This window comes from Urtica dioica, chromosome 6, assembly GCF_054948205.1.
Source record: "Urtica dioica subsp. dioica isolate 48M chromosome 6, U.dioica_male_clone48M_v1_H2, whole genome shotgun sequence".
Lineage (NCBI taxonomy): Eukaryota > Viridiplantae > Streptophyta > Magnoliopsida > Rosales > Urticaceae > Urtica > Urtica dioica.
This window is the reverse complement of record NC_142761.1, coordinates 44643766-44659936: the sequence shown is the minus strand read 5'-3', so window position 1 is coordinate 44659936 and position 16171 is coordinate 44643766. Positions and strand designations below refer to the sequence as shown.

General features: G+C 35.7%; 2 protein-coding genes across 2 annotated transcripts; both read right to left on the bottom strand.

Annotated features, from left to right (window-relative positions):
• Positions 1-10942: 10942 nt before the first annotated feature.
• Positions 10943-13674, bottom strand: CPK24 (calcium-dependent protein kinase 24). Its single transcript, XM_089616820.1, has 7 exons — positions 13086-13674; positions 12868-13011; positions 12616-12768; positions 12265-12380; positions 12018-12185; positions 11697-11930; positions 10943-11368 (listed from the first exon to the last, which is right to left on the bottom strand). The coding sequence occupies exons 1-7, from the start codon at positions 13672-13674 to the stop codon at positions 11204-11206; spliced, it is 1569 nt and encodes a 522-aa protein (XP_089472946.1). The 3' UTR covers positions 10943-11203.
• Positions 13675-14417: 743 nt separating this feature from the next.
• Positions 14418-16008, bottom strand: LOC149394561 (small ribosomal subunit protein uS2-like). Its single transcript, XM_089617258.1, has 5 exons — positions 15760-16008; positions 15432-15694; positions 15134-15331; positions 14841-15048; positions 14418-14738 (listed from the first exon to the last, which is right to left on the bottom strand). Exons 1-5 carry the CDS (start codon positions 15899-15901, stop codon positions 14653-14655), a joined length of 897 nt encoding a protein of 298 aa, XP_089473384.1. The 5' UTR covers positions 15902-16008; the 3' UTR covers positions 14418-14652.
• Between the last annotated feature and the right edge of the window lie 163 nt (positions 16009-16171).

Genomic DNA, 16171 nt, shown 5'->3' with positions numbered 1-16171 from the left:
GGAAATAATTAGTAAATCGTATTTACTGTTAGATTAACTAGTCCTTATCTCTGATACTTTTCCTGTTAGATTAACTACAAAATGTTACGGTAAATAAAATTTACTTTTGTTCTTGTTACGGTAAATAAGATTTACTGTTGTTCTTATTACGGTAAATAAAATTTATTGTTTTCTTGTTACGGTAAATAAGATTTACTATTGTTATTGTTACGGTAGATAAGATTTACCATTATTCTTGTTACGACAAATAAGATTTAATGTAGTTTTTGTTATTGTTAATTAGATTTACTAATTTTTTTTGTTATGGATGATATTATTTACTATGATAGTTAATAATATTAACCTAAGGGTATAATTGGAATATTGGAATGTTGTCATGATAAATTGGTTATTTTTCTAAATATGTTGATAGTTTGGCTATAATTTTAAAGTAGGGGTGTCATTTTGGCTAGTTCTTTAGCCGGCCCATTTTATGATCATGTTAATCTCATTTTTTTTTCTTTTAATTTGCTGCTAATTACCTCAAAAACAAAATTACTATACAAATTAATTTATTCTTATGTAATTTTTTACTTTCATATTTTTCATTTAACTTTCTTATGCATTTTGTAATTTTAGTTACTAAAGTTTATTTTTCTTATAATAGTATTTTCCTTTTTTTATTTCTAAAGTTTGAAATATTTTTCTATATAGTATAGCAGAAGCGTAAGGGACCTGGTCGGTTTAAATTAAGAAGATGAATTTATGCCTATTTCCAACTTTCCATCTCGATCCATGGAAATATCTACATTCAATCAAGGTTCAAAATGTTGTTTTCGATGCCGTTCCGAGCCAACTGATTTACGAAAAATTGACACGCCGACGGAAAATCGAACGGAAAAAAATGTGAAAAATGGCAAATGATATGCTGTTTTGAAATACCGTTTTCGATGGAAAATCGAACAAAAACAATGTTGCAAAATTATATATGTGTGTGTGTGTATGTGCTTGTGTACATGTATCTTTCAATTATTAAACTTGTAATATATACGATATTTGCGTTATAATAATAGCTATACATTTATTACATAGTATGTATTATTTAATATATGTTTATCCTAATTTTATTTTATTTAATACATATTCTATATATCCAGTTATATAATTTAGAAATACACATGTTTATATATGTACTAAACATGGGTAATAAATATTTTAATGATAACGTGTTAAATTTTTTTATAATATTTTTTTTTATAAATATCCGTTTTCATCATTTTATTTTGTTTTTATATTTTTTATACGTAATAATATAATTAAATATATTATTGAAAATGCAGCATTAATTAAAAACATATCCTAAAATTTTCTTTGTATGCATTTATATATAGTATTTGTCTAAAACCATATAACAAATATAATATATAATTGATCTCACCTGGCGAATTGAGATCGATTCTTAGCTCACACTTCCTTTCTTTAAATTTTGTAAAAAAAATGACAAATGACAAATAAACGAAAATCGGCGAACAACGATGAAACGAAAAATATGCTCTTTGCCGGCCGTTTTTACTTCGGCAGCGGCGTTGCCGTCGATTTCTGGCGAATTTTTCCGGTATTTGCAAAAACCTTGTTACTCAAATAAAGCTCTATTGAAAATGCTAAAATCCCAAAATCGGACGCCATTAAACTTTACATTTATTCCACAACTTCTCTTTTATCTTTTATTTCTTGAAAGCAATTAATTATTCATAGGTGCGTTTCGTATGCGTTAAACTCTTATCTCTCGGCTTGAATTTACCGAGTTCTCGAGTGTTTTTGATGGTTTTAGTGTGTTTATGAGGATTAACATGTTCAAATGAGTAAAAGAGCCTTTATAAGCTCTCTGGAGTCATTTCTAGGTAAAACAAAGTAATCGAGAATTGAAACGGGTCAAAACGGAATACGAGACGCGAAGGGACAGACATCTGAGCCTCTGCGCGCTGTGCACTCCCCATCATGCGCCGCGTTGAGTGTTACGCGCGGTCTGCGAAGAGATGAAAGTCCTCTACGCGCCACGAGCTTCTTTCTGCGCGCCGCGAGCTGTCATATGCGCCAAAGTCCCAGAACAATATGCGCGTTTCGCGAGCTCCTCAAATATGTCGAAGCGCGCCACGACCTTTCTTTTGCGCGCCGCGAAGTCGCGTCAGGCAGAACAGAAAATTAACTATTTTTTTATTGTTATGGGTCATTGGATCTCATTTAAAGGCTCAGATGTCGTCGCGATTGACGACCGCGATTCAGCGTTTTCCTTCTATCTCTATTCTTTGGAACTCCATTTATTTATGCTTTGTTTTAATTTAGTTTTTATTGTTTCTTTTAGTTTATTTTGCTTTTCTGTTACTATCGTTACCATGAACTAAATCCTGAGAGGAAGATGGTGTAGCAAGTTTCAATAATGGTTATGGATTTTTTTTAGTATTTATTTTCACTCCATCTTGCTTTGTTTAATTTAATTCTTATCTTAATGCCTGAACGTGATTAGCTACCTCGTTCATGATATTATAATTGACTTGATGCTTGAGAAAGATTAGGTTGATTGTGCTTTTGAATTGGATTACTGTAAAACATTCCTAGACTAGAGATAGCTAGGCTGTTATAAAATTGTGTGTACGTTTTTGTGACTAATGTTAGCCATGCTTTTAGGAGTTGAGATCAAGAGATTAAATTTTGGGATAGGTTTAGGTTGCTAGATGTTTGAGATAGATTTATTGATATCATTGTGAACGTGATTAGCAAAATAGGAGTGTGTATAAATTGTGCGTGAATTTCATGAACCCAAACCGTATGAGAGACTTATGAAGCCATTGACATTGCCTACTTCATATCCACTCACCCGTGTTTTAATTTGTGTTTTTATTTATTTTATGCAAATTAGTTAATAATCATCCTTCGTTCTCTTGAGTTCAGTTCGTGATTAGTTTATTTGAGTTTCGATTAAGCTTAGTCATCGTGGGTTCGACATCTATATTTACTATTCTATATTACTTGGGCGACATGTGTACTTGCATGTGCAAAAATATCGCAACAACTATCATCGACGAAGAAAAGACGATTCACAATATATATTGGTAGCAGCGGCAAAAATCCGTTTGTGCATAAAAGGAAGGCGAGATGGAGCACCATTTTTGGAGATCGCATCACCCCAATATTTTATGTTTAAACTTCAAAATAAAAGAGAAAACGAGAGTTGAGATGCAATCATACACGAGCTTACAAAAACTTGCCGAAACCCATCTTGTTCTAATTCTCTATATGGTTTGAGAGTTATTATCTTTTGCATGAAATACAACAAATACAACCATTTAGTAGGCCAAGATGGGGTCGAACTGCCATTCCAAGATTCGCAGTCCGATACATTTCTATTATGTTACCTAGCCAATATTGTACTAGATCCGGCCCTGCGTAAATATAGATTATTCAAGAAATACGGATATTTGAGTTCTATCAATGAAACCCGAGCTTATGATGATCTCGATGGTACAATAAGACAAAGTCAGATCTAATAACAAAACCATTCTGATACAATAATACGAGATATATTAAGAATGTGACAACTAGAAAGTGTATAACTCAATGAATACAATAAAGACATATAAGACTTATGACCCATAACAAAGAATCATATAAGACATATCTTATGAATTATATGACTTTAGCTAAGTAGTCAATTTAAATTAAAAAAATTTGCAAAATAATCAATATATATTTGTCTAAAATTAATGAAATAGCTAAAATTTACAAAAATGTGCAAGTACTAAGTGTCAATATTTTTTTTGTCGTTGTGAATTGCTTATATGTAGGGAACAATATTCTAATTGATAGTGTCAAAAAAATTGCTAATTTCTTTAAACATTATAACTAGGGTTATTTAACTAATAAATTAGTTTCAAATGGCTATTATGTTCTTTTTTTTTCTTCTTAATATGCAGTTTGGTAATTTTAATATAATAATTATCTTAAACAAAAAAAATAATAAATTGTTTGATTAAAATTTATTCGCTCTCTCTTGAGAGACATTGTCAACTAGGGATGACAATTTTACTCATGTACCCACGTACCCGCAAGACCCTACTCATCATGAGTAGGGTCTTACCGAATAAATGGGTAATGGTTAGAGTATACTTTTTAAGTACCCTACCTACTTTATCTGTTTGAAATTATTATTATTATATTTATGAATTTTAAGCAAATTTTAGTGTATGCATTTATTAATTGAAGTATTTTTTTATATTTGTTTACCTTTTATTAATAAATTTAATATTAAATGGGTAAAAAAATACTCACGGATTATCTTGTACCCTTTAGAGTTTTATCTAGACTCATACTCGTTAAAAATAAATTGATATGAGTTGGATATGTTAAAAAAAAAATTATGGGTAGGATCATGTTTTTGCAAGGCACTATCATATTCTAACAATGGTCATCCCATGACCCATGTTAGGATATTTAAAATAGATAAGATGTTGCGCATCCCATATATATCAATCCTCCGTTTCATTTATCCATCAAGAAACGTACGTGCAAATTGCTCTTTGACTTTTTTGAAGTCAATATTTGTAGAATATATGCGTTACGCCATTATTGTGACAATGTATAGATTCCATTCCAGAAATTGCGGTATAGATTCCATTCCAGTCATTTGAAATTAGAATTATTAAAAACAGATATAAATTATGCTCCATTATATCTAGCAGAAGAAACACGGATCTCCGTTGACAAAACATGAAGATCTCTATAAATACCTATCGACACATATTTCTGTATATAGGCAGCGATGAAGAAAGAGAGAAAAGAAGTGCATGTTGTTTCAGTGCTCTCGCATGAAGAAATGGAAAGTAAAATATGAGCCAAGAATGACTTGCCAAGATAGTAGTCGAATAATTAATTAATCGGTTTCATATGTGGCGAGACATTCTTGGCTCAGTTTGGCTTTCTATCTTTCTCATGCAAGATCGTTGGACAATCTCGGCCATCCTTCCTTGATTAATAATTCAGGTGTATCTTATTCATTTATTTTGCTTTGTTTCTTTATATTTTGTACTACACTAGCTATTTCACGTCCGTTCAATTTTTTTTATGATGAAATTCAATTTATATTACTATTAAAATGTGATAACTATATAATATGTATAAAAATTATTTTCTCTATATATTAAATTACAATTATTATGAATTGCTTATTCATCCGTTTTTTAGTTTTACATTCACCACAAATTCTTGCATTATTTTTTATGTTTTAAGTATAAAGTCCCTTTGATGAATGTGTTTTTTATACGTGCAAATCGCTCGTTCTCGGACTTATTTCGAAGCGATTCTTAAGATGTTTTTTTATATCTTTTTGTATTTTTCTTAGATTTTATAGGTCTTTCATGAGTTTTAAGTGTTTTGAGGACAATGGAGTAATTTCAGACGAGTTAGAGCTAATAAAAAACATGGCGTCTTTTTCTACGTGATTTTAGATTTTGAAGTAACGATTTTGGATGAATTATTTCCACAATTGGATAGAGCTTTGTCTTACCTTTCCAACGCATGTTTATATGCAAAAATCGAACATCGGAGCAAAAAGTTACGACCGATTCAGTTTCACCGCGCCAATCACCACGTTTCACCACGCGCGGTGAAAACCCGCAACAAATCGCGCCCATCACCGCATTTTACCGTGCCGCGATTCCCAAAAATACTGTTTTTGTCAATTTCCCGATTTTAAAATGTCTTTTACCCTAGGATCTCATATAAGGGTCCAAATAGCTCCGAAAATCACCTATTTACTTATATATTCGACTTTAGGCTCTCAAAAACACACTTTTGCTTTTATTTTAGTTTCTCTTATAGTGTCTAGCTACTATGGAGAGTTTTTTAAGAGAGAAAAAAGGTTCGGAATCGACGGTTCCGACGAGTCTCTTGAACTCAAATCAATTCGTTCTTCTTCCTTCTTCCTTTCTTTTTATTATTAGTTGTTTAGTTATTGTTGAACATCAATTTTATTTATTATGAATTTCATTTTGAAACCTGATTAATCCTATTTTTATTAAGCAATTTATCACTTTCAAAAATATCAATCATAAGATTTTTTTTTTTTTAAACCTAATTTTTGCACATTTTGGTTATTTTTCTAATCTTAGGCAAAGTTTGACTATTTTGCAAATGTTTAACTTTAAATCGATTATTTAGTCAAATCACCCTTTATATAATATTTAAAATTCAGGTCTAAGGACTTTTATGGTACTTTCCCACTAATCCCCAAGGTAACTTCGGACCATTTTCTAGAATTTTTTATTTTATTTTTTTGTAATTTTACTAATAATTTAGTTTCAAATGACTGTTGCATTTAAAATTTTCTTCTTAATATGCAATTTAGTAACTTAATGTAATAATTAATTGAAATTAAAATAATAATTTGTTTGAATCATTTTTTTTGCGCTCTCCTCTTTAGTGACATTGACACCCCATGCTTTGGAGATTCAAAACAGATAAGATATTTTGCGTAACATATCAATCCGTTAGATTTATCCATTAAAAAAAGAGTAAAAAAATTACATACAAATTGCTCTCAAACTTTTCGTAAGTCAATATTTGTGGAATATATGCGTTACGGCATTATGTGACGCTAAGATTCTATTCCAGCCATTTGAAATGAGAACCATGAAAACAGATTTAATTATGCTCTGTTGTCTGGCAGAAGAAACATCCATATTGTCCATTGACCAAACACAAATTTCTCAATAAATATACACCTTGTCGTGGCCCAAAAAAAAAAAAAAATTATTGCCAAAATTTAGCTTGATGCTTTTTTTGATATTCCTATTACAATATTAACGCCAACTCTGAGACCTAACTCACCACCAATTTGTTTACACAGTGCGTATCTTCATTCCAACAAACAAACAAAAATTAGTGGCAAATCAGCTACTCAAAGGACTATAGACATGATTTAATATTTTACTTATTAAACTTAAAAACAAGGGATCTGCAACTAGGCTTGAAGATAGGATTGCCTCTCAAATGAGGAAAAGATTAAAATAGCCAAACATAACCCAAATTACTTATTCTCGCAGAGTGAGAGAAAAAAGAAATAGTTTTTTTGGTTTAGAGCTTATAAGAAAGTTGGACAAGCTTATAAGAAACATCATAATCTTCTTCGTGAACTAATGAACACGTACGTCCACTTATAAAAACGTTGTCTCGTACTTGTACATGTGAGCGATCTCAAAATCCAACGGATCATCGAGCAAATAGAAAGCAACTCAAAAACTTGAATGAGATTGCAAAATAAAAAGCTCCAAATTAAGAAGCTTCAGAATGATTAAATCATGCCAAACAGAAAAGCTTGTCGTTTGTCAAAATGTTTTCAGTATGTCGTTTATTCATGTGATGTCGTTTTTCAAAATGTATTCAAATTTGTCGTTTATTCATTTGATGTCGTTTCGTCAGAATGCTTATTAAAATGTCGTTTATTTATAGGATGTCGTTTGTCAAACTCTTTTCATATACGTCATTTATTTATGGGATGTCGTTGATCAAAATGTCATCACATTTGTCGTTTATTTATGCGAGGTCGTTTGTCAAAATGTCTTCAAATATGTCACTTATAAATGAGATGTCGTTTGTCAAAATGTCTTCAAACATGTCGTTAATTAATGGGATGTCGTTTGTCAAAATATCTTCAAACATGTCGTTTATTAATGGGATGTCGTTTGTCAAAATATCTTCAAACATGTCGTTAATTAATGGGATGTCGTTTTTCAAAATATCTTCAAAAATGTCGTTTATTAACGGGATGTCGTTTGACAAAATGTCTTCAAATATGTCGTTTACTTATGGGATGTCGTATAGAAGTTTCAAGTTTAACCGTCTACGGGTACAATCACGTCGTGCGAATAAGAAGAGAGAGAATTTATCTCCGACAGACCTCTACGGCAATGGAACACGAGATCTCGGCTGAGCCGCCACCATAGACGATAGAATATGGTAACGGCTTTTGAGTTAGCGCAGCGTTCGATGTACAACAGTCGATGTATAAAAATAAAATAAAAAATTCATCAGTGTTCAGCGTCCACACACCGAAACAATAGACAGTGCAACTAAGGAAAACCTTTCCCAGTTTGTCAGTGGTCAATTCCTGGAACCTTGTCACCAATCTCCGCTTACACCGGTTCACACTGTAACACAACATAATAAAAGTAAATTCAAAAGGCGATCACTTTTCATACAACAACTATAGTGCAACAAAACTATATTTTCTCAGGAAAAGCACATATCCACTTCCAAAAAAAGAAAAATCCAAAAGGAAAACTGTGTATCGCCATCATCTGCTGGGTGAAGAATTGAACAGGTTAACATACATCGCACACACACACAACACAACTGCAAGACTAGAACTTCGCTATATGCTGCTAAAGAAAGAAAGAGGATTGATACTAGCAAGCTCACAGAGTCACAGGTGTCTTTTCTGCCAACGTCATTGACATCGTTTGACATAGCTTTGTTTTAAAAAAAAATGCTTTTAGTTTCAAAAACTGACAAGGTGTTTGTTAAACTGTTTATAAAACAGATGTTGCTGGTAACAAAAACTGATATAGCGTTTGGTAAAATAAATATATTATAGTAAAAAGACTAAAATAGACATAAAATAAATATTTAACAGTGGTATGGATAATCACGTGAGGATATTAAAGTAATTTTATATCAGATACAAAAACGCTTTTTCTAAAAGCTAAGATTCTTATCTTTTGTGACTCATGTACAATTTTTAAAATCGTTTTTGAATTTTTTTAAAAAAACTGTTTTACCAAACAGTAATATTGCAGTTTAGTTTTTGCTAACAGCAAAAACAGGCTTAAAAAAGCTGTGCCAAACACGCTCATTGTTAGTATAATGATTTTCTTTCGAAAAATTATACTAAGCCACTCTTGAATTGCTATCAATTCTAAATTTGTTTTGAAACTAACCAAAATTACACACGTGACAGTTTTAAAACAGTGAGCATTTACAATATTAACTTTAATAATTATATGAGATGAAATAATTTTAGTAGCACCGTTTTTTTTCAAATCATTAAATATAGCCATCCGTTTGACTTTTTCAATAAGAAATTATTTATCAAAATTGTAGTGGATTCCTAGACATCTTTGTTTAATATCTTCCATAATATTAGGGATTATTTATTATTTTTTTTTTTAGTAATTGCATGTTATTTTCTAAATCAGTTAACCAATTTTGAATATTTGGCAGTTATTCAAATTTTTTAGATTTTGAAGATTATTTTAGTTTATTTTAAGTAAGAGTAAATATATTGAAATTACTAAACATATACAGTGAACTATATCGGTTTGAACAATTAGTTGAACAACTATTTTAATGGCACAAAAATAACTAAGCTAACAATCAAACAAGCAGATAAATAGAAAACCATAAAGGATACACAGAATTGGTAATTTTGTTCGGTGATAAAACACTTACTCATGATGACTGATACGTTCGGTGGTGGAAAGCAATTCACTATAATAATTAAAGGTATGAGGACTCAAGTTTGCAGACTCCTTCTCAAACATCCGTCTCCTCCAATCTTCAATGAACTGCAATCTGAGCTCCCTTCAGATTTGAGACTCCCTTTCACTTCCACGCGACTCTTCCTCCCGAAGATCGTACGATCCTTTCTCGAAGATCTTCTCAGCATATCAACGCAAACACACGTACTTAAAAACTCTGTACAAATAAAGAACAACAATAGTAAGTTATCTTGAAACAGTTGTCGTAGTAGATCTCTAGTAGAGAGATTGGTTTTTAAGATTAAGGTCGGTGTGTATTGACCTAATGAAAACCTAAGCGAGTTTTATAGGCGTCAATAGTAGAATTTCCGCGAATTAAATTGATCAGAAAACCAAAATACGATCGTATCTCCACAAAAATCGGAACTAAAAATATTTAGTTTTTAGTTCAACTCGCGGAGACTACCAATTGTCTTGTAAAACCCAGATCTTGAACAAGTAGTTGCGCCATCATCTTGAACAACTTAGAACATACATTTTTTTCCAAACTAAGATCGTGCTTCAGAAGGAACCAACAATCTCCCCCTTGGCATCTTTGACAAAACAAATAGACACTTTATAGAGTGCTTCAAACAACAATAAAGGCAACTAAGCAGTTTAAGATTAAAATCATTGGGATTGCATGCGAGAGAATTATTATGATTGCACGTGAGAGAGATATGTTATTTTTAGTTTTTCATTGTCAAATAAAAAATAGTAAAAGATAAATAACTGTTAAATCTAGACCGTTGATTTGAAGAAGGTAGTAACGGTGGAACTATAATATAACATTAAGTATTTTTACCGTCGAAAAAAAAGTAGTAAAGTGTATACAATCCAAAACATTGTTTGGAAAAAATTCTCTTATCATTTTTATTACAATATACAATATTTTATATATATATATATATATATATATATATATATATATATCATTTATACAAACTCAAAATAAGCCCAAAACATGCCTTGAAAAAAGGCTAAAAAAGTCCAAAAATACCGACAACCAGGCCGAAACACAAGCTCATCCCAAGGATTTGAGTTACAACATCGTTCAGATAGCAAGCACTCAAACTAATGTTGAGCATAGGAGAGCGCACTTTTCTAACTCACTTCGCATATGATGAGTAGCCGAAAACCTCTTTCGGGCGAGACAAAAGCGACGAGTCTAAATCGAACCACGACCGATTCCAAGTCTTGATCCATTTTTCGGCGCTAACACCAACAATAAACCGAGAGTAATCTCACACTAATAGTATTTTCTAAACATATTTATCACAATTCTCATCTATTTAGTCTACTCTAATTATAAGTAAGTGATACACGATTCATTCATTATCAAGTATCAACAAGAAGTAGATACTCATTCTCTATCCATTGTAGATCTCATTCTCTATCCATTATATTCTACATGGTATTATTTCCTGTCTTTATTCTTTATATTCCCTAGGGTAGTTACTCTCTACTTTCATTTCTAGACATGATTTGATCATTCCTTCCTAAGCGGAGATTTTCCTTTATCATGCACTCATATTTACTCCAAATTAAAATTTTGAAAAAAGAGAGCTGGACTGTACAAAGAGTCCATCTCATAGCATGAAAACGTGATTATCTTGGGAAAGATCAAAAGAAAATGGCAAGTGATTATCTGTGTTTCACAATGGACCAGACTTAAGGAGTTTGGGGTGCACGGTTTTGGGTTTGAACATTTTCGAGCTAAGCGCGTTTAACATCGCTCTCGAGTACTGCCTCGAACTCATTTTCCAGTCCGTCCCCGTTTTCATCATAGCCTTGAATTCTTCGTAGCTTATTCGACCATCCTACAAGAATTTGAAGAAATAAAATAATTCATTGAAGAAGATGACAACAAACTTGATGATTAAAAAACATGAGCAAACAGTTTCTAAATTATTATGCTAGTGACATTTTTTCTCTTAAATAAATTTTTAGAATGAAATAATCCTCAAACTATTAATTTTAATAGGAGTTAAATTTCGTAAAAAAACAAATTTTAAACGTGTAATCTTTTCGAAAAAGACTAAACATTCTACAAAATCAAATTATTAGAAGAGCAATAATCTCCAGCAATCAGTTGTCACAAAACGGTAATGCTAAAAATAAAAAACAAAAAAAACTGAAATGAATTACCTTGTCCAAATCGACGTCGAAAAGGATGTCGTGGACAACCTGGTCGTTGTTAGGGTCGAGGTTGTCGTCGAGAAGAGCTTGTCTGAGCTCGTCGAACTCGATATAACCGGTTCTGTTCTTGTCAAAGTAACGGAATGCCTGAGAGAGATGTTCATCGCTGCCGATCCTCTTCAAGTGCACCGACATCGTCACAAACTCTTCGCAGCTCAGAGTCCCACTTCCATCTGCGTCGGCCTTTACAAATACAACACACATCAAACGAAAAAACAAAAAAAAATATAATATCATATCATATCATTGTTTATTTTCGAATAAACTCACAGCCTCGATCAACATCTTGACATCGGGGTCAGAGACCGGGTGACTGATCAGATGAAACCCGTCTCGGAGCTCCTCGAAAGACAAGTCCCCGTTCTTGTCCGTGTCCATCATATCGAACAACTGTTTTAGGCCGTCCATTTGATCTTCCGATAGATTGTCCGCGACTACCTGGAAGAAAAAGAAAATGACATCAACGACGATGACTAAGCGAAAAAAAGGATACTAGAATGGCAATAATAATGCTTACTCTAAGAACTCTCTTCTTGAACCGATTCATCAGCGAAAACTGTTTGATTCGGGCCCTGACGTTATCTCCGAGCGACACATTGGGTACGTTCTCAGAGTCTTGTAGCCAACGGTGTTCTTCACATCACATGGCATCATGTAAATTGGATTGGATAATCATAATATGGGGTTGAAACTTTTGGTTTATGAAAAATTATAATACAGGAAAATTAAACTAACAAAAAAAAAATTGGTTAAAATTAGAAGAAAACTCATTTTAACCAAAGATTTTCAATTAACCATAATAATAATTTTTTTTTTCGCTTAAAAAAAAAAACTAATATGGGTTGAAGATTAATAGGTAGGTACGTACCGAGGGCTTGGTCAACGGTGAGCCTGGTGTAGGGATCAGGGTCGAGCATTCGGGTAACGAGATTTTTGGCTTCTTCGGAGACTTTGGGCCACGGATCTCTGTCGAAGTCGATAACTCCCCGAATGATCGCCTGCGCTATGCCTTCCTCGCTTTCTGCACTACCCTTACACGCTTCATAACCCACCTATATATATATATATATATATATATCCTCTTCTTCTAATCCCAATGTATATAATACGTCTCACTCACCAGCCCAGAAAGGAGGAACTCCGCAGAGGAGAATGTAGAGAATAACGCCAACGCTCCAAATATCAATTTCGGGCCCGTAATCCCTGCGCAGCACCTCCGGAGCCATGTAGTAGGGGCTCCCAACAATCTCGCTGAATCTCTGGCCTAAGCATCGCGTCAATTAATCAAATAAAATCAAAATCAAATCAAATCAATTAGTAACGGGAGCGCTCGCTCACCGGGTTTGAAGAAGATGGAGAGGCCAAAGTCGATGGCCTTGAGGTGGTGGGAGCGGCGGTCCCTGAGCAAGAAATTCTCGGGCTTGAGGTCGCGGTGGATGACCCCGTGGCGGTGGCAGAGGCGGCAGACGTGGAGCATGGAGCGCGTGGTGGCGGCGGCGGCGCGCTCCGAGTAGTGTCCCCTCGAGACGATGGAGTCGAAGAGCTCGCCGCCGCTGCAGAGGTCCATGACGAGGTACACGCTGTGGCGGTCCTCGAAGGCCTCGCGGAAGGACACCACGTTGGGGTGCGGGGGGAGGTGGCGCATGATCCTCACCTCCCGCCTCACGTCCTCCACGTCCACCCCCGTCTTCAGCTTCCCTTTCGAGATGGTCTTGCACGCGTAGTCGTCCCCCGTCTCGAGGGACGTGCACCGGTACGTCACCCCGAACTCCCCCCTCCCTACTTCCTCCCCCATCTTGTACTTCTCCCCGATGTCCCGCCCCGCCCCCGCCACCACCGCCGCCGCCGCCGCTTCTTCCGGCGCCTCCCGCCTGCCTTGTTGTCTCTCTGCCGCTCCCGCTCCCGACGACGAAACGCAGCTTCCCATTCCGACGACGATGATTGATGATTGATGATTGATGAGAGAGAGAATTGGTTATTGTTTGTTTGTTTTTTTGGTTAATTTGGGGAGAGAGGAAGCTGTTTTGGTGGGGGAATAATAAGAAAGCGTCCCGCCATTTTGATAGGGGGGGGACAGTTGGATGGTTTGATTAAATCCGTTTATTTTGTCACGCACTCTCTAATTATCTATGTAATGACTACATTGCTAATAATAATAATAATAATGTGTTTTTTTCTGTCTTGCATGAATCTTTTAGCCAAATTGTTATGTGGGTGACTCATCCACTTTTTTATTTTTAATTTGTAACTGACCTTTACGACCACTAAAGGCGAGGCCGAGAGCTCATATCGTGCACTGCGTGGCGGCCGGCTAAGGCCTACGTGGTGTGAACATCAATGCTTTCGCAAGGCAAGCCAACATTCGAGATATAGTCAGCCATCGAACCTCCTTCCACCAAGCCATAAAGAGCCATGGTGTTGCAGAGCCTTAACGAGGTCGTTGGCGTGGATGACTTAATCAGAAGATTCAGTACCGGCCGACTTTTTTTAATCGTAAATTGCCGACAGTAAAAAGAGAGAAAAAAAAATGTATTGCTCATCAACCTCATTGGCCGACACGCGAAATTAAGACGCTGCCGAGGGGCGTATGGAAATCACTATTTGTCCCAAGAAGAATAACAATCGTAATTGTTACCAAAGAGCATAAAAGACTTGCGTCACAAAACAGGCAAAACAAAAACAGATCCATGTTCCATCTGCATGATATTGCTTAAAAGAAAATAAAAGAGTACTTGATAAACATTTAAACAAATATATCAAAAATTGCAAAACCTCATCCAGTCTATTAAAAAAAAAACCCCAACTTCCGAAACGATATAATATAATCCGGGACACAAAAAAAAAAGGATATACTAAGAAACAGAACAAAATCTAGCTTTCACTAAAACACATTGATTTCCTGAAATCAGTCCCAGCCTGAAGGAGCAGGGGCGGCCTCAACCACCGGCACCGGAGCCGGAGCAGCTTCCCAAACTTCACCCCCCACAGTTCCTATCAAACCAAACCAAACCAACCCAAACAATCAATCAAACATCACAAACAAAAAAACCAACCAAGCAATTCAATCATCGTACAAAAAAAAAAGTCAACTACCTTCGGCGGCCCAAGAGGCTCCGGCGGCAGCCGGGGCGGCCGGAGCAGCATCGACCGGCCACGGAGCATCACTGATCTGAGCCGGCCATTGCTCAGCAGCGAGTCCTCCGGCTGAATAGTCAGCCATCACATAATCGGCCCCAACAACAGCCTCTTCTTCCTCGAGCTGCTTTGCCTCTTCGGGCTCCCTGTAGAAGAACAAGTCCACCTATCCCCACACACAACAAAACACAACAATTCAACAATCCAATCCAATCTAATCCAAAATTCAATCTCAGGGTTTGGGTATTTACCATAACATCCCATTTCACGCCAACGCGGATAGAACCGCGCATGACCAAAACCATCCTCGCCAGCATCCAGAACAGACACCCGATCGAGTGCTTTCCCTTGTTATTCGCCGGAATACCGATATCGACGTATCTCATCGGCGAGTCAGTGTCGCAGAAAGCTATGGTGGGGATATTTCCCAGCGCAGCCTCCTTAATCGGCTGTCAAACACAACACAACACAATCATTCACTCACTCACTCACACTCGGAAACGCTAAACCCTAAAATTAGATTAAAATATAATCTCTCTCGAGACGAACCTGGTGGTCAGTGCGGGGATCGGTGAGGATCAAGAGGCGGGGCTCGTTAAAGGAGGTCTGCATTTGGTTGGTGAAAGTTCCGGGAGTGTGACGGCCGGCGATGGCGTGAGCTCCGGTGTACTGAGCAAACTTCAGGACGGCTCTTTGGCCGTACGGGCGAGCCGACTGGACGATAATGTCCTGAGGATTCTCAATCGCGACGATGACTCTCGCCGCCAACTGGAGCTTTTCCCAAGTCTTACCCAAATTGATGATGTAAATACCTACCAACCAACAATGATATCAGATCTGAGAACACAGACAGAGAAAGACAGAGAGTGTGTTTTACCATCGTTTCTTCTTTTGAAGACATAGCGTTCCATCTGGAAATCGCAGTTCTTGGTTCCGAGGTGGACTTCGGCGGCGAGCATCATCTGAATGTCGGCCTCCTTTTGGGAAAGGACGCGCGACGGCGCTGGGGCAGTAGCCATGTTTGTTGATCGGAGAGAGGGAGAGAGAGAGAGAGAAAGCGGCGATACTAGTAACTAGGGTTTTCTCTTCTTCTTCTGACTCGCTTCAAAGACTCGAATGCGTTTATATATCCCCTTTCACAACCGCATTTTTTACACCAATGACCTTGCTTTTACACCACTTTGCAAATTTAGACTCCTTATAAATTACTTTTTTCTTTTCAGTTTCAATTAAAAAAACAAACACACAAAAAAGACTATCTATAGTTTTTTTTTTTTTTTTAGTTGTAT